The 22,081-nt window shown below is 52.0% G+C and overlaps 1 protein-coding gene across 4 annotated transcripts; it reads right to left on the reverse strand.

Moving 5' to 3' along the window:
- Positions 1-1,678: 1,678 nt before the first annotated feature.
- TCTN2 (tectonic family member 2) lies at positions 1,679-21,330 on the reverse strand. Of its 4 annotated transcripts, none has more exons than XM_053669785.1 (18): positions 21,147-21,330; positions 20,880-20,987; positions 20,341-20,417; positions 19,334-19,529; positions 18,636-18,736; positions 14,326-14,522; positions 13,846-13,967; positions 12,251-12,397; positions 11,318-11,380; positions 10,409-10,543; positions 10,085-10,162; positions 8,878-8,958; positions 8,203-8,314; positions 6,314-6,420; positions 3,894-4,050; positions 2,324-2,449; positions 2,094-2,182; positions 1,679-1,915 (listed from the first exon to the last, which is right to left on the reverse strand). In XM_053669785.1, the coding sequence occupies exons 1-18, from the start codon at positions 21,229-21,231 to the stop codon at positions 1,812-1,814; spliced, it is 2,085 nt and encodes a 694-aa protein (XP_053525760.1). In that variant the 5' UTR covers positions 21,232-21,330; the 3' UTR covers positions 1,679-1,811. The 4 variants fall into 4 exon arrangements, with proteins under 4 accessions (XP_053525760.1, XP_037017004.2, XP_037017005.2 ...); XM_037161109.2 differs by having other exon boundaries at positions 1,680-1,915; positions 12,251-12,392; positions 13,841-13,967; XM_037161110.2 differs by lacking the exon at positions 2,324-2,449 and having other exon boundaries at positions 1,826-1,915; positions 3,877-4,050; positions 12,251-12,392; positions 13,841-13,967.
- Positions 21,331-22,081: the final 751 nt, after the last annotated feature.

The raw sequence follows: 22,081 nt of genomic DNA on the forward strand, positions 1-22,081 counted from the left end.
CCTGACCCCTGCGCGGCCGCGTGCACAGCGCCCTGCAACCGCGGAACAGCTTGGTTCCCGGAGATCTGCCTGTTCAGGACACTCATGTCCAAGGAGCTACTCCGGGGATGTTTATCAGCTGCTCTCGGGTCCTGTCCCCGTGTAGAGCAGAAAGCAGGCTCGGACCGCGGCACTGCGGTGGCGTCTCTGTCGCTTGGGTCTTCTGCGCAAGCTCCAGCAGCCACAGTGACCTCTGACACAGGGCCGAACTCACGCAGCCTACCTGAACCCCTCTGGCTTCTCCCATCCCACTCCCGAGAAAAGCCAAACTTTGCAGGGTGGCCAGCAGGGCCCCACTGCATCTGGTCTCCGCCCACCCCCTGCCGCCTACCCTGGACTCCCCGGGCCCCAGCCGCACCTGCCTTCTTTCCAGGTCGGAGCCCTCGGCCTTGCTGATTCCTCCCCCTGCCTAGAGCTCTCTGCTCCCAGACCTTCCCAAAGCCGGCTCCTTCGGGTCCCCAGCTCAAAGGTCCCCTCGGAGGGGCTGTCCCTGACCCTAGCACAAGTAGCCCTCCCAGCCACCCCATGACATCCTCATTTTATTTTCTTCGTAGCACCTACCACTGTCTGAAATTATCTGTGTTTATTGCTACTCCCCCCTAGGGCTTGTAAGTTTTATTGGATAAGGGACATTGCCTTCCTAACTCCAGGGCCCGGTGAGTCCTGGCCACTCAGGAACTGTTTCTCAAATGCATACAAAGTGTATGGAATTGGAAGTTAGAGCTGTGCAGGAGGCCCCCAGGTCCCAGTCTACTGCCAAAGCACGTTTTCCCCTTCTTCGGTACCAAAATCCTGCCAGCATAGCTCACAAGATCAGGATGGATGACCTGTCACTTGGAAATTCCTAATTTCCCAGAGCTCCTGACACCCACGGCCACGGCCTTTCTGAATCACCGCAATCAATCGGTCACTGGGCATTTCCTTTTCTTTAACAAAAACCAATTTTCAGCTTCTAGAATGACTTTTCAAAACCAGGTTTATCGACGGAATACCAAGTCTATCTGGTGTGACGGCTGAAGGCAGCTGGCCTGCAAGGGAAATTCGGAAGCAATTCACTATGTGGCCACGGCAGGGGCGAAGTGAGCGGGGACACCCGCTCCCCTGGCTGCACCTGAGCTGTCTGTCTGTCCCCTTGTGAGGGCCCACAGGAGAAATCCCTGTACAGACTTGACTAGGAAAAACTGTCCTTCAGTGAAAACCGGCCTGTTTTAACGAATGGACCCTAAGAGTCTTGTACTTAATCATGGTCGGGGGGGTTGTAAACTGAAGATTAAGCCCAGGTCTAACTCTACTGAGTACAAAGCCTTTGGCATACATTTTCAGGGGCCTCAATCTGCTCCTGGGTTTGTTCTGCTTGCCTCCCTAGTATTTTCCCTCCCAACTCCCATATTGTCCCTTAACAACATATTCTGTGCTCTTGTACCACAGACATTTTTAAGGCTTTATGAGTTTTAATCCTATCTTTGGGATAGGGGAAATTAATCCATCAACAGAGCAGAAATATGTAAAAAATTGAAGAAAAGACTGACTCTCTACAAATAACATATTTGGCCCAAAATTCCTATGACTTTAGTAATTTCTGATAAATGGAAGATTCTAATGACACTTCGCACACCTGGACAGCTACGGGGGTGTAATAAATTCACCAGAGCACTCGATAGAAATTTCCTACAAAAATAAAACACTTCATTTATTAAAACTGCGCATCGGAGTACAACAGATCACTAAAGTAGAAGCCTGTGGTCCATAAGGACTTGGGTGGTGGCCACTGGTCACGTTGTGTGTCTTCGGGGCCAGGGGTGCCAGAGGAACGCGGCCAACACAGCCAGGAACGCCAGCAGTAAGCCCTTGGCCAAGGACTGGGAATAGGGCTCCCCTGCCAGACACAACGCAAGTGAGCAACAGTCTTGTTTTGCAACTAGACATTCACACAGAAAGAAGCCAAAATGTTGGGGATCGTTTTTAACCGGCAACACTGTCAGTAAATGTTTTCTTCTTCAAGTTTTTTATACATAACATGATGATGTACATTCTGGAAATCAGCTTCGCCCTACCTTGATAGTCCCGGGTCAGTGGGTATAGCAGCTGTGGCCAACACACGTCATTCCTGTTGCAGTCATACTCCGTAAAGTTGACCCGGAATCTAGAAAACATTTAAGAAGATTACAAGAGCTGCAGCAAAGCACGCTTTTGGTGAGAGGCATTAAAGGCTGATTGAAGCAATAACCTTATTTTCAAATGCACATATTTTTCTGCTCCCAAAGATGTCAGCCAGGGTGGTTACCTTGTCAGTGGCCGGGGAGACTGTGCGGGTATCTTAATAAACTGCACGGACGCGCTGAGAGGGAGCAGGCCGGCCTGGAGCTCGCAGGTGAGCCCGCACTGGAACTGCCAGTTCACCGGGGAGACCCTGGGAAAGAGGGTGCAGGCCACGTGGGCAGAGCTGACTCCCACTCTGCTGAGCGCACCGGGAACTGGCACAGCCACCACACAGACCGGAGTCTCTTAAACAAGTTTCAAACCCCACCTTGGTGTGGCGGACACCTTCGGATGTGCACACAGGGGGAAGAGGGTGGTATGACCGCCCCTCAGGGGCCTGTCGCCCAGCCACCACGCCGCCCGAGTTGTGCCAGCGTTGTCTCTTCTCTCCTGTCCTGTCCTGTCGGTCTCACTGGTGCTTCTAAAGCTAATTCGCTTTCCCACTTGTTCCTATCACACTGTGTGATAACAATGACCACAGCAGCTAACCCGCTCACAGGCTTTCCACGTCCTAGGCACAGGGCCACGATGCTCCAGAAGCCTCCGAGCAGTACCAGGCGCCCTGAGTGCTTAGCATCTGCTACTTCTGCCCACCCAGCACCCCTTCACCCTTCTGCTGGTAACTGTACCCCAATTTTCCCTTGGGGAACCACCCCTCTACTCGCCCTTGGCAGGACCAGAAGGGACCTCCTTGAATTTAGGGGGTGGGCCCATCACTAAGACTAACCAATCAGAGTGGTCTACTGCCCTGGCCACAGTGATTGGTTCACAAGGGAGCACGTGACCCAAACTCAAGAATGAAGGTCTGCCCACACTACTTTTGAGGACGATGGGGAAAGAAGCTCCCTCTTCCCACTGGACCTGCAAACAGGTGCGAGCCTGGAATTGCTGGTGTTCGCCTTGGCCTCCGCGTGAGGAGGACCTTCCCAAGGAAGATGCCACCGGAAGGAAAAAGAAACCAGGGGATGAAGGAAAAAGACCCTTCACCCCCATGAACGGTTCCACGGTGACGGCAAGGAAACCATGAGCCAGGAGCAAGGTGCGTGTGGACTTTTCAGAACCTGCACCAGTAAACTCCCCCTCTGATGACGTCAGTGTAAGTCGGAACCCTGTCACTGAGAGCTGCCAGAGGCCTGAGGACACATGACGGTGGTTTCCCCATTTTACAGGTGAGAAAATTGCCGTTCAGAAGAGATGACGTAGCTGTCCAGCTCCCAGGGCCCCTAACAGGGAGGTGCATGATTCGAACCCACCAGCCTGCCGCCGCTGTCTCTGCCCACTGGGCAGTACTCCCGGCCACTGGGCCCATTACGGTCACAGATTTCAACTCACGCTCTGCACCAGACAGCCCTTGTTCATCTCTGTGCCCCCCAACCCTGCAGAACTCCCTATACCGCGCTTTGCAAGCACTTGTGAGTGAGGACAAGTTTGCACTACAAACACAAACGACATGCTTTCCACTGGTGCACAGGCTGCTAATACCGGAAACCTGCCAACAGACCCTCAGGTTCCAGGCGAGCTTCTCCCTGCTCTGTGGAGCACCCCGCACTTCCCCGACTCTCTGCCCCGCACACTCACGCGAGGTGCAATCAGACCTCATCTCTGCACCCAGGATCTCCTGCTGAGCGATCCCCTCCACCGCGCCGGCGTCGGAGAAGAGGATGCGGATCTGCAGCTGAGCAGGAACGTCCAGGCAGGTGCCGTTCACGCTGCCCACAGACGGGTCTGCACCCGAGTCGGGGGTGCCCATGCCTGCAGAAACATGAGGTGGCATGTTCAGGAAAGAGTAACCTAATAAATTGTTCTACGACACCAAAAAATGGGAAGTGTTATTAGAGAGGAACCGCAATAATGAGGCTTAAACCTCTAATAGGCTCTGGTTGTGTGTTACGCCATAACTATTAACCATGTTCAACGTGTTTCCTCGTGAGTTACGTCAGTCACTGAAACTTTAAAATCCCTCACTCACATAATAAAGCCATACGTCGCGATTCTGCTCCTCACCAAAATCTACCCAGGGTTTTAGCAGTAAAGGCCAGAGGCTTGTCCCATGAAGTCACTGTAATTGTAGCAGTTGATGAAGACATTTAAAGTCCACAGTAACAACTCTAGTTAGTGTGTTGCAGTTAAAATGCAATTTCCTAATGTGTTGCCAGAGCAGTGATACAAAAGGGAAAGAATGAAATTGGATGAGAAATTAATTTTCATCCACCTTGAAAGTTGGCTCCTAGGAAGAAAAAAGAGCAAGGTCAAGTACAAGAGGTGAACGGCAAGTTCTAAGGCAACTCTGGGGAGGGAGGTTCTTTGTTCCCTCCGGGCTCTTGAAGGTCTGTGACATTGTTTCTTTACGGTGTCCAGTTTCCTCCTCCTGACACACATGTCTGATATCACGTTTCTTCTGTTTATTAACCAGGACCCAGGGTGACTTTGACTTGGGCATGAAAAGGAAGCTGTTTTCTACCTTGAAGGCAACACAATGTCATCACCTGGGATTTCTTTTCTGACCAACTTGGCTTCTCTCCCTTTCGATTCCCCATGCTTTTCATTTGCGGTGTCTTACTCCCTCCCTCTGTCCCTCCATCACTCTGAAACGACAGAGCCCAGCGGCTGACAAGCCCCAACCTCAGGATTCTACTCCCAAATGAGGATCTAGCTCTGGGCCCAGCGAATTCGGAACAGGTGGCCACCAGGGGCCCTGCCAGGGTCCAACAGAGACCCCTGACCACCCAAGGGTGTCAGCTAGAGAGAGTCATTATGATCTGGGCCCTGATCCCAGGGCTGGGGAGAGCACAGGCCCTTGTCCAGAAGGTGCTTTGCACAAACTCCAGCCCACAGACAGGACCTCAGAGGGTGCGGGGGACAGCTGCTGCCCAGCCAGACAGAGCGGAGGGCGCAGGAGGAGCCAGGGGACAGGAGGGGACTTAGGAGAGCAGGTCCTGCGGAGCCACTTAGCTCTTTCTGGCTCCAAAAGGCAGCTGTATTAACTAGAGTGACCAAAACAGCCTTCTTTCTCATTAAGGAATCAACACACTCAGGCCTTCCAGAAACGCCAGAGGGAGGAGCCCGACCTGCCAGCTGAGCGGCAAGGAGAGAGGCTGGAACCCCGGTTTGGGTTCTAGCGCTGCCACAGCCAGCTGTGACCCGAGGCTTCTCCACTGATGATCGAGTGAGCTGGAGCCCAGGGACCAGACGGCATCGTGCACTTGCAGGTGAAACAGGCCTGTCGTGGCAGCTAAGTCTGGTTCCCTTCCACTCCGTGGCACACGTGGGCTGTGTGTCTTGTCTTTGGCACACACATGCCCCTGAAGTGCCTCCGACCAAAGGAAAAAGGGCCTGGACTGCCCAGTCTTCTCATCTGGCCTCCGGGATCCCCGTTGTTATCAGACCTGTTGCACCTTAATTTCTGTCATTCAGCCTCATTGACATATGATCCATCCGCTGAGGTTCACAAGTCAGTGGGTTTCAGCGGGTTCACAGGGGTGTGCAACCATCAGCAGATCAACGTGAGCACATTCTCACTGTGCCCAGAAGGAGCCCTGAGCCCATCAGTGCCACCCCTCTTCTCCTCCCAACCGCTCTGGCCCCGCTGATCTGCGTTCTGTCTCTGTAGGGTTACCCGCTCTGGACACCGCACACAGACGGGATTGATGAGTGGCCATTTGTGTCCGGCTCCTTTCACTTAGCACAGCATTTTCTATCACCTCGTTCCCTTTAAAATTGCTTTTCTAAGTTAACGGAGTCAGTTCTCAAGGGCCCATGTGCCTGCCAGTCAAAAACAGCACAAACTGAAATGCGCCAACAACCTTCAAACCTCCTTTACGAAGACTGTCAGCTTGCACGACGGCTGGGCAGTCGGACCTCCCTGTGGACTTCGTTCTTTAGAAACGAGAGTCATCACAAATGAGAGGTGAAGACACGAGGAGGCCTCCTGCCTGGAGCGTCACCCTCCAAACCCGCTTCAGCTGCGGAGCCCCGGCAGCCCGGTCACACACCCACACGCACAGCTCAGACTCACGTAGGATTTCGAGCCAGCCGTCACCGAGGTCGCTGTAATCGGAGTTGCCCCTTGTCGCCACATGAGTTGCCTGCATTAGTGGATCAAGCATTTCCACGGCCTTCTTCCTGCAAGAGAGTCAGACAGTTGGCAACGCACGGCCGGCCAGCCGGTCCATCCCAAAGTCCTTCTCAGGAAGTCCCCAGGCTGTGCTTGCCGGGGGCCTCAGTGAAAACCTGCCAGGGAGGGGCGAGCACACAAGAGTCATCCTTGACTTAAACTTAAAATGTTGATAAGTTGTGTGGTATCGTGTGGTTTACCAACTCTACCGAGTGTCGCAAAACACACGAGGTGGGAAGTGGGTGGAGCACACGTAATGTTCCCTGGACACGTGCATGGGCCGGGGTGATCGAGAGTGAAAGGAACCTGAATGTCCGTACATTAAATCGAGTGCAGACCAGGAACTGGCAGCAGCATCCCTCCTTCCAGTGATGTCAGCGGAGGGTGTGCGTCGCATGAACCGGCGCGGCCAGGCTGCGATGGGGACTCCGGCCTCGCGCTCTGACTTACACCTGCAGTTTTCTCTTCCCTTCTCGACACCTCCCCCAACTTTCCTTTGCTCCCCAATAAACTACACCACTCAGGATACGTTACAGATGAAATAAGTGTAAAAATGCATGCAAGGAAAAGCACAGTGAGATACCACTGCACACCTACTAGAACAGCTTTTATCAAAAAGGTGGCAAATATCAAGTGTTGGCAAGGCTGTGGAGAAATGGGAACCCTCTCACGTGGCTGGTGGGGATGTAAAATGGTGCAGCCACTGTGACAAACAGTGTGGAGGTGCCTTAGAAAACTAACCACAGAACTAATATACGATCCAGCAATCCCACCCCTGGGCACGTGCTCAAAAAGAACTCAAGACAGCCCTGGCTGGCATGGCTCGGTGGACTGAGCGCCAGATCGCAAAGTAAAGGATCGTGGGTTCGATTCCCAGTCAGGACACAGGCCTGGGCTGCAGGCCAGGTCCCCAGAAGGGGGTATGTGAGAAGCAACCACACATTGATGTTTTCTGCCCCTCTCTTTTCCCCTCCCTTCCCCTCTCTCTAAAAATAAATGAAGAAAATCTTTTAAAAAACAAAAAAAGACTGAAGACATGTTCAAACAAAAACCGTACGTGAATGTTCACAGCAGCCCAAGGCTGGAGCGACTGGCGGGCCCAACACCAGCAGACTGGTGGGGGCGGGGCCTGGGCGGGGCGGGGCCTGCGCGGGGGCCAGGCAGCGCCTGCGCAGGGCAGGGGTTTCCTTCTGCCGGTGGAAACACGTGGGCGCCAAACAGCAGCGATGACTGCACAGCACCATGAACGTACAGAATGTTACTTCCAAAGGACTAGTCACGTCACAAATTTCACCTCAATTTTAAAAACTGAACTGGCGGTGGGCACAGGGAAAAGTAAATTAAAAATTAAAAAGAATGTGTATGCATATCTATAAAAACACGTTCCAGATGCCACTCAATTAAGAGGAAAGTTCTTCATACGCCATATAAAAGGGCTTAGGTACTCTTTAAATGCTAATCCGCCAATGACCCTCGCTAGACCCTTTTTACCGTCCTAGGAATACTGGGTTCCAACGAGCCAAACAAACTTCAGCAGCAGAATTTGCATGAATGTGGAAGAAGTGGCCTGAGTCCCAAGAAAAGAAGTCTGTTTTCCCTCATACCGATATTTGAATCAGCTGTCAATCGTATTGGAAGGTCGCATTTATTCACTGCTCACTATCACTTCTACATCGATGTTTCACGCAGACCCGAACTGCCCACCCCCTCCCCGTCTTCAGGATTCTCGAGGTGAACGAAGTCTAAGCAAACTTGGGCGATGCCGACACAGGCCGCCGTGAGACACCCACCTGAGCTGGCCGCAGCCCTCACTGACCCCGACTTCCAAGAGGCACCCGGAGAGCGCATTCTCTCCAAACAGAATGGGCTTGAAAGTTGCCGATGTGCACAGACCGCTACCAGCTGTAAAATAAAAAGAGTATATCCTCTTACTATTTTTGCTAAATAAAAGAAACGGTTTACTTCAAAGTTTTTTTCTTGGAAATCAGAGAAAAGACAACAAGCAGAAACGAAGTCTCCAGTTTTCCAGAACCGAGGTCACTGTGGTGCTGAGCCCCCCAAGGCTGGACGAAGGCGCCTTGCTGTGTTGGGGCACCTGCCGCTGCTGTGCATTCTGAGCACGAGATCCAGGGCTCTGGCGGAGGCGGGCACCACCCCCGGCAGCCAAGACCTCCACAGTGTGGGGCTGGCTATGCCGTCTCCGATCGGCGCCTCCCTGGGCAACAGGCGAACGGACGAAAGGGCCCCAGAGCCAATCCCACAGGCGAACCTCTCGGGTGACCAGCGCCTCAGCTGCAGGCACTGTTACCATTTGCACAGAAACAAAAAAAAGAACATAAAAAATAGCCGCCCCGCAGCTAAATCAACTGAGCTTCAAAGTGACTGCTTCCTTGATGAGACTCGAAACCCGGCACTGTTTCCCTCTCCAGTTTACCAGAGTCAGTCCTGTAACCAGACCCTGTTACCTGGCTGCCAAAGGTGTAACGCTGAAACGTCACGCATCCTGTTGGCATCCAAAGCACGAACAGGCCTGCCGAGCTGGTAACCTAGACAACGGCACAACAGACAAGAGTTAGTGACGAGGTAAGCGCAAGCCAGCCCAGCAGCGCACGAGGGGAACGCACACTGAAGGGGGACACAAGGGCAAAGCTTCTCCAGCATGGCCTGGAGGGGGGGAAGCCGTCACCTTCTGTGTGTTAACAAAGGTATTCGTGTGGCGTTTAAAATGCATTTCAGGAACAGAGCCTGAAAAGCAGAAAGCAGGCGAGCGTCGGTCTTGATCACCCGGCTGCGCTGGCCACTTCATGACTGCTTGCCAAGTGACGGTGGCCCGCTCACCCGAGGAGCCCGCAAAGGCCACTCAGACCGAAGGGACCTTTCAACGGAGCCATTCTTTCTGTAGAAAATTGGTTCAACCCCAAGGTCTGGTCGGGTCCTATTGCCCACCCATCAGCAGTTAATCCAAGTTATCGTTTCCAACCTTTTATTACAAAAATGTTCACACGTACAGAAAGACTGAAAGTACTACCACGAGGCCCAATACAGCCACCGTCTAAAACCCATAGCTGTTAATATTGAGCCATATACATCTTATCTATGTTATATAAACAGAGGCCCTCTTCCCCCTCTCTCTTTACACGTATATGAACAGACACACACGTATCTTTTGTAGGACCATTTGAAAATAAGTTGGAGACCTCACGACACTTCACCTCTAAGAGCTCCGCCCACAACCCCCAAATGAAGGGCGGCCCCACGGCCCAGAGGCAGTCGGTCCAGGTGCCCATAAACACAAAATGCACAACGTGACAGGGACATCACAGTCCCCGGGAAGGCCTGCCACGGTCCCCAGGTTAGGGACTCATCATCTGCAGCTTATTCTTCCTTAAAACGCTAATTTCAGCCACATTCTACATGTGTTACCTCTTTTTCAAAAGACCAGAAGCTAAAGAGAAAGAATGTCTTGCATTTACAGCAACCTGCTACTACCTACAGCACTTTATGCAGAAAAAAAAAAAGGCGTTATCAGAACAAGAATTCAGTGTCACCACAGAGAAGGAGAAACGCCAGGGTCACAAACTAAAACGGGGGAGTCACGCAGAATCAGTGTGTGGGGGGACCGTGCTGGCCTCGCACACTCGTCAGATCGGTGACTGGCAGGCACCGTCTCACCTGGGTTTCCAGATGTCCCCCTTTCCTCACCACTGTTGTAGCTTAAAAATGTCACCGTGAATCTCTGTGTCATCACTCCTGAAACAAAGCAATGCAAAAATGTCACGTGTGCCGTTCCACTAGGAAAGGAAATGATCCCTCGTGGTGTTGTTTTCTTTACCCTATAATTGCATTTGGACAGGCAAAAAAATTAGTCTTTTTTACTAAATCACAAACACAAATAAGAAACAAGTACGGCCTAGTTTTATGCTGTAATTATGAGAATCTCAAAGAAAAGAAAACATTTTACAATGAAAGCAGTCTCGCTACCCTCAACCAAGTTACCTTGCTGGTGGGCATTAATTTCTGCCCTAATAATTCTCACGTGGATGTCACTGATTGTATTATTATTCCATCTGAAAACATAATGTTCTTCCACGGTCACGTTTCTGGGGGCTGATCCAGGACTTAAAAGTATTTCTGCAAATACAAGAAAACTTCCATTAATCAAAGACTCCCTTCAGGCACAAGTCTACTGACGGCCCTACCAGGTCAGCACAGGTTTGCTCGGGACCGTCGCACTGTCCCGAGTGAGATCTGTCCCCAGTGAGATCTGTCCCCTTCCTTCTGTCTCTATGCCCTGCCGCCCGGCCCACAGCTCAGAGCGTGTGCTGGGCAGAATGTGTGTTAGATGAAAGGCTAAAGAACGTCAGCGCCGTCAGAGCGGGGCCTGCGCCCAGTTCAGTACCACACGGCGGACACCCACAATGGTGTGACGAAGTGATGAACGAATTTGAGAGTGACGACGCACCAAAAAGGAGCACAAAAGGTGCCATTCGTTAAACGCAAAAGCCCTGGCACCAGCAGCCACGCTCTGCATAACTGATCTGCATTGCAACTGCGATGTTCAAGTATCCAAAAAAAAAAAAAGCAAGACGTGAAAACACTGGTCCTGAAAAATTCTTTAACCTTCCGGAAAACACTTCAGGGAGGCTGGCACACCCTGCGAGAGAAGGGGCCCGGAGCCCACGAAAGCCGGGCTGCGGAGGAAGTGGTTCCAGGTCACGAAGGAGGTGCCACGGCAAAGGAAGACAGGACGAGGGATGGACAAAGTGCAGGTGGGACGGCTCCGAATGAGTGTGAACCTCCTTAAATTGTCATTGAAAACGCATGTGATCTAGGACTGCGTGTCACTTGTGAGCTGTGACACGTGTACTTCTGTGGAAGTGGGGTAAGCGTGGCGTGTTCAATTACCTGTACCGATGAACCTGTCCAGGTCAGCCACTTCCTCATAGGTCACTTCTGGTGTGACGATGCCTGAAAGGACACGTGAGTCACCCTTGTGCAGGATGGCATGGCCTGACGTGATCACATTTCCTCACACAAATGAGAGCTCACCGAGCGAACACGGTCCCTGCCTGACCCATGTGCCCACCGCACAGCCCCCTCCCACTCTCCACACACCTTTGGATGGGAGCCCCACTACTGTCCGCATCTCCCCACGGCCGAGGGGAGGGGCGGGGCCCCCGTCACACTCACAACCCGGAAAGCCACTGTCACACAAGGACTGCTGGTGGGAGCGTAAAAGGGCGCAGTCGCCGTAGAAAACGGCGCGGCGGGCCTTGAAAAGTTAAGTGACCGTGTGACCCCGAAACTCCCCCGCAAGGCACACGCCAGGAGACACAGAGCGGGTGTGAGCACAGACACCTGGCCCCGAGTGCTCACGGCGGCCCCACGCCAACAGCCAGCAGCAGGACCAAGCCAAATGTCCCCAGCAGAGGGACTGGGTGACACAGTGGGGTCTGGTCACGTGGTGCGGGAACCTCGAGAACCTGATGCTGAGTGAGAGAAGCACAGGCCGAGTATTGTACGACCGGGCTGGTGCGAAGTGTCACTACGTGGAGGTGGCGGTTGTACAACGTTGTGTGTGGATGAGATGCCACCGAGCTGTACACTCTCGACCGGCTGGTTTTACGTTCAGTGAACTTTACCGCCGTTCTTACAAAGAAAACACTTTGCCCCGAGCTGCCTTAGGGAATGGATATTCTTCCCAAGGCAACACCTCCCTCCATTCCCCGGCGAAATACTACTTTCCATTGATCCAGCGGAAGTGACCTTTGTTCTCATGAGATCAGAGTTTAGCTAAACGCCCGGCCCGTGTCCTCCTCTCAAACCAAGGTGGCCTACCTCCTACGGCGCCATTCTTTATCCTGGCGTTGCCCGCGCCTTCTCGTTCTCGGTAGACTTCCAAGTCAGTGACACACCGGACGTCGAAATTCTGAAGGAACCCCACTGGGGCATCCTGTACACACTGCCCGGCCAGGGACACCTGGGGTGGGGAAACACCCAGACGGATGGGTGAGCGCTGTTCTGACCCTAGAGTCCAGGCACCGGCTCTGAGAGGGGCTCTTCTGCAGCCCGCCCCTGCTGCTGGGGTAGGCTCGGCGATGGCTGGTTCATCGACCGACTAGCTGACCGGCTTTCCTGCAATATCTAGTTCAGCCGCTAACCAAGGTCTGGAAGCCACTAGCTGAGGAGCCTGAGTAAGTATTAGTCCGTAAAAACCACGGAAATTCCCTGCCCTCCTCCACTGACTTGGCAGAAACACCACTACACTCAACTTCATTTCTTTGCCTCGTTACAACCCGATTTTTGTTAAAACCATAAAAATGGATTCATATGAATAGTCAAGAGAAATAGTTTTTAGACTCCCATTTCTTTCTGTGTATTTATACTCACCTGAAGACATGCTACTGATTTTAGAGATAGGAAAAGGGAGGGAGGGAAACCCTATCCCTCGTAGGTGCCCAAGCGGGGGTCAAACCCACAACCCAGGCACGTGCCCTGACCAGGGGTCAAACCCATCATCCCCCTGTTTATGGGCCAAGGCTCCAACCCACTGAGCCACACCACCCAGGACTAGACTCACAAGCTTTGTTCTCACCAATATTTCTTCCACAGAATTTTGAACTTAAAAAAAAAAAGGTTTCACATAAAACTCTATAGCCTTAAAATAGTTTTCGAAAGTCTGGAATATTATTGAATACATTAAATTATAGCCCTGGCTGGTGTGGCTCAGTGGATTGAGCGCGGGCCTGTAAAGCAGAGGGTCGCCAGTTCGATTCCCAGTAGGGGCACATGCCTGGGTTGCAGGCCAGGTCCCAAAAGGGGGACACATGAAAGGCAACCACACGTTGATGTTTCTCTTCCGCTTTCTCCTTCCCTCCCCATCTCTCTAAAAAATAAATGAATAAAATGTTTTTAAAAAATTATACATTTATACTGTATGAAAAATTGGCTATTAAACTAGCAGAAGTGAAGAATGACTTACTTTGATGGAAATGTATAGAATGTCTTTTGGTTTTATTAAGTTCACGCTGATATTTAGCAAAGACAGTGATTAATTTAAGAGTGACTATGAAAAAAAATAATCTAGATATACATAAAGAGTTGAGTGCCTAGAAAATCCATAGGAAGAAAACTAAGTAACTTAGAGTGGTATTTTTAAGAGCAGTAGGAGTTAAATTAAAAATAGAATGAAAAAACTGGGCCCTGGCTAGTGTGGCTCAGTGGATTGGATGTCCTCCGGCAAAGCGAAAGGTGGCCGGTTTGATTCCCAGTCCGGGCACAGGCTTGGGTTGGGGGCCAGGTCCTGGGCTGCGGGCGTGGAGAGGCACCTGATCGATGTTTCTCTTGTACATCCACGTTCCTCTCCCTTCCCCTCTTCCTAACAATAAATAAGAAGAGGCTCCAACACGTTACCACTGAAATTCTCACCTGAGGAATGGTAAAATATGCCTTGTCCGCAGTCATAACCGGGTCTCCCTGTTTATAACCGAAGTCCGAAAAGTCCTTTGGGTCGGTGTGGACGGACATTTCAGAGGGCGCCGAAGTGCCTGGGGCGCTGCAAAGCAATGAGGGACTACAGTGAACACTTTTAGCTACTATCTGCTAAAACAGTTGTTGATGGAAATCGTATTCTTTACTTTTAAATTGCCAACACAGTATTTGTACTAAGCGCGACTGAACTGCAAGCTTTAACGCGGTGAGTGGATAAAAACCAGGACGCAGCGCGTGAGGCCAGCTGGGCGTTCCTGGGCTCCACCGCGGTCATCACAACGGCCGAACAGAAAGCACCTCTCCCCGACCCAGGCGCACTGCTCTCCTCTGGGTGTGTCCGGGGAGGCCGGCCTCTTTCTGACACGGAGGACGGTAACTGCAGTCGAGAAAGGAATAAAGGACGGGCCGCAGCGGGCACTCACACGGCGCCGAGGTGGAAGTAGCCGAGGAAGGGCGAGCTGGCGGCGGGCGACTGCACGCACAGCAGCGGGAACCAGTCCGCGGCCCCTGGCGCCCGCTCCGCCGAGCAGAGCTGATCGAAGAGCGGGTTCACGTCCCCTCCGAACACGCCGGTGAAGCAGGACTCCCTGAAGAGCTCTGTCACCTCGGGGGAGCACTCCTGGGGAGGAAACGGAACGGAGCAGCGAGAAGACGCAGGCTGCGCCATCACCCGCCCCCCTGCCCCTCCCTCGGACCAACACCCCAACACCGACTCTGAGCGTGGGTGGCACCCCCGGCAGCCCGCAGCGGGCAGGGGCCAGGCACGCACTCCGGCTAGTCTTCGGGGCTCTGCGCCCCCGGAAAGTGTTGCACTTTCCTTAATCCACTCCCTGTGAGCCTGCGAGTCAGGAGACCCAACCTTCAAGGGGACCACACCTTCACAGGGGACACAGATGTGCCCATGAAGAGCAGGAAGGGAAGAGAGATAATAGGGAATAAACCCCAAATGGGGAGAACAGAGTAAACCTCCGAGAGAAACATTCCCGCGAGAGAAAGGGGGGGACATTCCGAGTTGTCCACTTTCAGTAAGAACCCTTCGGGCCCTGGCTGTGGCGCCCTGCAGGACTGTGGAGGGGACAGGGCGGAGTGCCCTGTGCCACTGCGACATCCCTTTAAGTCAGCAGAGCTGTTGCAATGGCCCTGACCTGCACGCCTCCCTCCTCAGGGACAACCGCGAGCCGCTGTGTCCCTGTCCTTCCATCTGACGGAGACATGCGGCGGCACAGGGTCCAGGGCCGGAGTCCCTCGCTCTGGGGCGAGTGGACGGCCACACTCGGCTTCACTGGACAGAATAGGGAGGTGCAGGGGCCTCATTTCTACCGTGATGCTCGCACTAACGATTGTAGTTAGGGTAACAACTCTACTTAATTTGAAAAACTAAACTCCTAAATCTGCTCAGCAGAGCAGATACTAAACCCTAGTATCAGCAGAGGCGTAGGAGCGGCGTCCTCCGCCTCCATCTTCCAGGTGCCTCGCTGGGCCAGGTGCCTGACTTCCTCTCAGGCTGGTCACACTCAATGGCGTCTGTGCTCAGACACAACTGCAACTTGCCACTCGATTTGTACCCGCTCAGTGTTCAATTTGAATTGCTCTTGTTAAAAAAAAAATAGGTCGCTTTCTTTTCTAGCTTTAATAAACAAGGGATTCAGGACATACTTAACTTTGACCCAATCATTTGTGAAATGAGGAAGGGTACAGATGAATAACAAACACATGAATGAAGTAACTTCTGGATGACATTAACTTGGTCATGTTATATACACATAATGAATTATTATAATTTCAGAACAAACAGGCGATCCGATTAAAAAATGGGCAAAGGGGCTAAATAGACATGTCTTTAATGAAAAGATGAAAATGGCGAATGAGCACCTGAGAAGACCTTCAACATCATTCGCCGGCGCCAGAGAAATACAGAACACAGGCACAGTGAAATACCGCCCCTGCCCCCAACCAGGACAGCCACAACCAGAGACCACAGCCACACCAAGGTGGGAGATGCAGACATGGAAAACTGTGGCCCTCACACCCGCCGGGGGGACCTACTTTGGAGAACCTCAGTCCCTCCACAGGGAGGGACTTCGTCACGTGCGACACAGCATCCCACCCCTAGGTAACGTGCCCAAGAGAAATGGAACCGCACAGCCAAACGAACCCTTGCACACACGGTGTTCACAGCAGCACTGTTCACAACAGTCCAAGAGTGAAAACAATCCAAACGTTGGTGAACCGACAAAGGGATAAACTGACCAAGGTCCGTCCATCTAGTAGACTGTGACCTGGCCACAAAAAGGAATAGACCACCAACACCGGGTGCGACGTGGATGGACCACGAGAAAATGATGCTCAGCGAGAGATGCCAGACACAGAGGCCACGTACTGTGTGACTCCACTGATGAGAAATGCCCGCGACAGGCAAAGCCGCAGCAAAAGAGGGCGGGTTAACAGTGGCCTGAGAGGCTTCCGCCAAGATGGAGGCATAGGCGGAGATCGGTGCCTTCTCACACAACCAAGTTTAGAGACAACTAAATATTAGCAACAGAAAACACAGCCAGGACACAGAGAATTGAACTTTTCGGAAGTCTGTTAACAACAAATTCTTCAGCCTGACCGGTAAGGGGCGAAACCAGCAGCTGGTGGAGCGGGGTTGCACCAGAAAACTCGGTCAGACGGACTCAGGCGCAGGGTTGGGTCTAGTGAGCGACCAAGCGAGCGACCTCGGGGGAAACAGCGAGGGAGCAGGGCTGCGGGTTGACTGTGGTCGCGCCTTTGTGCGCGAATAGACAAGCGAGGGAGTGGGCAATTGGACCGGGACCCAGCCAGTCCCCACGGCAAGCGGCGCCGCCATTTCCCCGGTCTGACCCCACCTCCACATACAGCGTCATAACCCAGCAACCTGAGCGGCCCCGCCCTGGTGAACCATCTGAGGTTCTGCTCCTCACCCAGCGACAGGAAACAGCAGAGGGGGCCGCCATTTCCCGCTCTGACCACGCCCCACGTACAGCGTCACAACCCAGCGACCTGGGAGTCCAAGGCTCCGCTCCTCACTCTTAAAGGGCACGAACAGACCAAAAATGGCTCAAGAAGATCTCAAAGCCCCAGATATAAATCTAAGCGATGAAGAAATAGCAAAACTCTCAGATGCACAGTTTAAAACACTGGTGATCAGGATCCTCACAGAACTGGTTGATTATAGCCACAAATTAGACAAATATATGAAGGCGAAACTAATTGAAATGAATGGAATTGCACAGCAAACCAATAGCAATGAAAAGAAAACTGGGACTCAAATCAACGGCGTGGACCAGAAGAAAGCAAATAATGGCCAAACAGAAAAGAGTGAAGAAGCAAGAATTCAAAAAATGAGGAGAGTCTTAGGAACCTCCAGGACATCTTTAAACGCTCCAACATCCGAATTATAGGGGTACCAGAAGGGGGAAAGGAACAGCCACCAGTGGAAAACTTATTTGAACAAATAATAAAGGAGAACTTCCCCAATCTGGCAAAGGAAATAGACTTCCAGGAAATCCAGGAAGCTCAGAGAGTCCCAAAGAAGTTGGACCCAAGAAGGAACACACCAAGGCACATCATCATTACATTAGCCAAAATTAAAATGAAGGAGAGAATCCTAGAAGCAGCAAGAGCTAAGGGGACAGTCACCTACAAAGGAGTCCCCATCAGACTGTCAGCGGATTTCTCAAAAGAGACCTTACAGGCAAGAAGGGGCTGGAAAGAGGTATTCCAAGTCATGAAATCCAAAGACCTACAACCAAGATTGCTCTGTCCAGCAAAACTTTCATTTAGAATGGAAGGACAGATAAAGTGCTTCTCAGATAAGATCAAATTCAAGGAGTTCATCATCACCAAGCCCTTATTATATGAAACGTTAAAGGGACTTATCTAAGAAAAAGAAGTTAAAGAAACATGAACAGTGAAAGGACAACAAACTCACAGTTATTAACAACCACACCTAAAACAAAAGCAAACTAAAAGGACAGCTAGAACAGGAGCGGAAACATAGAAATGAAGATCTCAAGGAGGGTTAGCAACAGGGGAGTGGGAGGAGGAGAAGGGGGGAGAAGGTACAGAAAATAAGTAGCATAGACAGTAGATAGAAAATACATGGGGGGCAAGAATAGTATGGGAAATATAGAATCTAAAGAACTTGAGGCACACGGTCATAAACTAAAGGGGGGGTAATGGTGGGGACAGGGGGGTAGGGTGGAGGGGAATGAAGGGGGGGAATAGAACAACTGTAACAGCATAATCAATAAAAAAAAAAAAAAAACCAGTGGCCTGGGATGGGGGCTGCAACGGGGGAGACGGCACGTGGGCACCGGGCTTCTTTCCGGGGCTGTAGAAACATCCTAACATTACATTGTCATGATGGTGGTACAACTCTATGGGCTTTCTAAACCCAACTCTATGGCTTTCGATGGCTTTCTAAAGACCATCGAAAAAATGTATTTTCCTTCCTTTTTATGTTCTCTTAGTGGCTCCTAAATAGCACAACAGATCCGCCCTCCAGTGTGACCACCACAGGCGCGACCTCACCCACAGATGCGCTTCTACCTCCGTGCACAACGCAGACGGCACTAGCGAAGGAAACACTCAACAGAAGACCATGTGCCACGTGAACCGCAAGCAGGAAGCTGCAGCCGGGGCACTGTCGGTGCTCTCCCTGCACCACCGGGCACCGTGATTCTGTGCCCAGTAATGGGAAGGAGCATACCTGGTCACAGCAGCAGCGAACGTCACAGGCCCCGGCTGTTAAATTACAAGGACATGGACCAAGAGGCTGGTACACCTGGTTGGGGATAACAGTCACGTTCTCTGAAAAGTACAAGCAACAGAGAAGTTCGGCTATGAAACAAACCCTCTGACAAAGCATGGCCACAGCACTGACATTGAAAAGAAAGCTGAATCGTTGTTTCACAAACCGTCATTCCCAGGTACCCCACGGGATGGAGCCCCTGAAGTGAGCGATGCACAGAGCACACCTGAGGCCTGTGTGCGCCACCCCACCAAAAACCGGAGGGTCCGGAGACACCGGGGTAGTTATAGCAGACCACAGAAGGCGCCGCTGTCCTGAAGGTAAGCCAGTGGCTGCAATTTACCAGTTAGGGTAAATGGGATGCACTCATTTTATCTCTCAATATGCAGAACTGCCCTTTTCTTACTGCAGACTGCCAAACATTTAGTCCTTCAAATTCATCACCTCCCTCAGCAGAGGAGCCCGGAGCCATGGCGACACGGCAGACGGCTGACCTCGTACCCATCCAACTGCAAGCGTGTGTGTAACTGAGCTACCTGCCCGACCCCCAGTCCCATCACCCTGTGAATCCACATCCACAGGAAATACGCAAGATACACAGCACCCACAGACACCACTCGACATGAATGTTGGGACGGTCAAAAGACGTCACTTGCCTGACGCGTTCTGGGCCAGAGAGGAGTTGGCGTAAATCTCCACTTGAATGGGCAGATGCGCTAAACAGGATGAGTTGTGAGAGGCCGAAACCAGCAGCGCTTGGACGAGACACGGGGACTGGGGGAAGGGGTCCGTCTCCTTGGAGGAACACCGCTGTGGAGCCCCCTTCAACCGCACTGTCACTTCCAGCGCATTCTGAACGGGAGAGACCGCTGTGCTTTGCGGTGATGGAAAACCCAGACAAGTCACACGCCAGTCTGAGTTCAGTTTACAAGGGGAGAACTGTACACAGAGGTAACGTAACTCTGATTAACTCCACCCATAAATCTCTGGCAATGTGCAAGCCCTGATTTCAAAGCCTGTTTAACAAAAAAGCAAGCAGCCTTTGGATACTCAGAGAAAGCGAACCACGGGTCTGAAATTAACTCAGATTGCCTAGCCCTTTTTGAGTTTATCATTCTTCCGGTAGAAGATTAAATATACAGAACAAGCTACTGAAAAAAATTAATAAATAAAAATAAGGAACAACAACAACAAAAAGTGCCTGCACACAGTCCCCAGGTCCTGAGGGGTGAAGTCTGTCCTCCTCCTCCATAAACTCTGGAGCCGGTATCTTGCACACAGCAGGTACTCCTTAACAGGAATTAAATGGAAGATATTTAATCTCTCCAGGCTGGAGGGTCCTTACACATAAGCTCAGAGGAGGATGAGATCTGTGGCTTAAGGGCCTTTTTGAGTCACAGAATCATTTGATCATCTGATGAAAGCTGGCACCCCTCTCGTAAGAAAAATGCGCGTGCGTACATGATTTGACACCCAGTTTCAGGGGGTTCTCAGACCCTTTGCGACTCGTTGGAGGATCCCTAATCCTGGGGGAAGGATCTCAGGGCTGGATCAGTGTCTAATGGACCTGAGAGCCCAGTCTGGTGGCAGCTCCAGCCCCGAGACGGCTGCAACTCATCCAATCAAGAGCACTGACTGTGGGTCTCCACACATGCCACCTTACCACACTGCGGGTCACAGTCAAACTCCAGTCTCCTGTGTCATTGTTCAGCACACCACACGCAGGAACGGGCAGTGATCCTAAAGGAGATGAAACGCAAGGTGGTATTGCCCAGCAGCTTACAGAGTACACGCACTGCCTAGGATGGAATCCCTTTCCAAGCAGAAGATCAGGCCCTTTACAAGCTGTGTGACTTCGGGCAAGTGGCAACCTCTCTGAACGTCAGTCAATGTCTTCAGCTGTCTCATGAGATTAAAAAATATTACTGTTCTCATTGGGACAGTGAGGTGATGATGCATGTCAGGCACGGGAGGGGGGGCGCAGCTCACTAAATGCCAGCCACTGTGACTGCAAGCTGGCTTTGATTGGAGCTGTCCTGCGGTCATCTAGGGTCCACAGCAGCCCCCGCCCTCCACCCCACATCCACCCCGTGGCCAACTGCAGGCAGGGGACACCCGGGGTGCCACCTCGCCCATTTCCTCTGCCAGCTGGGACCTGGTCCCTCCACCTCCCTCCTCCACTTGAACAGCCAGATTCTTTACCCGCCTCGGCCTGCAGCAGGGACAGGGACACAGCCACATCCTCGGGGGCTCCAACCAGGGATGCACTGACCTCAGGGACAGACATACGGATGAAAGAAGGGATGAACACTAGGCGGGAAGGAAGAAAACAGGGAGGAGCTACTAGAGGCGGAGTCTGTGCTCCAGGCCTGCTTCAGCAGTGACTCCGGAACGAGGAGACTGCATCTGGCGCCTTCAGCGCCTCGTCCCCCTGGCCTGGCACTGCAGGCCCCTGCCCTCGGTGCATACCTGGGCCTCCCGACAACGGCGCTGGGACGCCCTGGAAAAGCAGGAGCCCCAAGAGCAGAGTGACCGGCGATGGTCCCAAGCCCATATCTGGGACTTCTCCCGGTAGAATGTGGAACCGCGCGTGTCCTAGATGTCAAGAACCGCCAGGACGCAGCACCTAGGGTTCTGTTACCCCTCCGCCGCCATCTTGTCAAGCGAACGCTGGGAGCTATGGCAACCACCAATCAGCCACGAACCTGCTGAGTGGCGCACTGTGATTGGACTGGCGGTAGAGAGCCCACCCTGGGCCGAGCCTCAGCATCCCGGCCCCGCCCACAAGCCCTGCGCCCACCTGAAGAAGGATCAAGAAAGGTAGGAGTCCGCATATAGTTTAAAAACTGGAGTTGTGCGTGGGGAGGGCGGTATAAGGGGACTAAATAGTAATGGAAAGAATACAATAAAGATTAAACTTAAAAAAACAAACAAGCTAGAGTTTCCCCCTGGCCAGTGTGGCTCGGCTGGTTGGAGCTTGCGTCCTGTACAGAAGGGTCATGGATTCGAGCCCCAGTCCGGGTGCTTATGAGAAGAGCTGATTGGTGTTTCTCTCTCTCTCTCTAATAGTCCTTCCCAAACAAGATCGTGTGGGAATTAAATGAGGCAAGGTATCTAATGACCTTAGCCCAATGCCTGGCATATAGTAAGCCCCCAATAAGCGTCGTCTCGATTTTCACTCTTGGAGGGCTGGTGCACCAGTTAGCTGAAAAAACGCACACGGGGTGTTCAGCACAACACCTGACCGACAGCAAAGGCCAAATAAACGTTTGCCTTTATTACTCTGTATGTTCCGGCTTTTTTTCCTGTTATGTATTAATTGATCAGCGAATCTAACATTCTGAGCATTATTTTTCCTACACTCTTCTCGAAAAATGGTTAATTGCTGCAGTTGTAACATTAAC

Source organism: Artibeus jamaicensis, unplaced genomic scaffold (genome assembly GCF_021234435.1).
Source record: "Artibeus jamaicensis isolate MK-2021 breed Jamaican fruit bat unplaced genomic scaffold, CSHL_Jam_final contig_525, whole genome shotgun sequence".
Lineage (NCBI taxonomy): Eukaryota > Metazoa > Chordata > Mammalia > Chiroptera > Phyllostomidae > Artibeus > Artibeus jamaicensis.

Bases quoted from the DNA above. Each gene is read 5' to 3' on its own strand.
- TCTN2 (XM_053669785.1), bottom strand. From the start codon at position 21,231: ATGGGCTTGGGACCATCGCCGGTCACTCTGCTCTTGGGGCTCCTGCTT. The intron at 20,418-20,879 runs GTAAAGAATCTG...CATCTCCTTTAG, and splicing joins CCTGCTGCAGGCCGAGGCGG to GATCACTGCCCGTTCCTGCG. The intron at 1,916-2,093 runs GTAGGGCGAAGC...TGTGTCTGGCAG, and splicing joins ACTGACCCGGGACTATCAAG to GGGAGCCCTATTCCCAGTCC.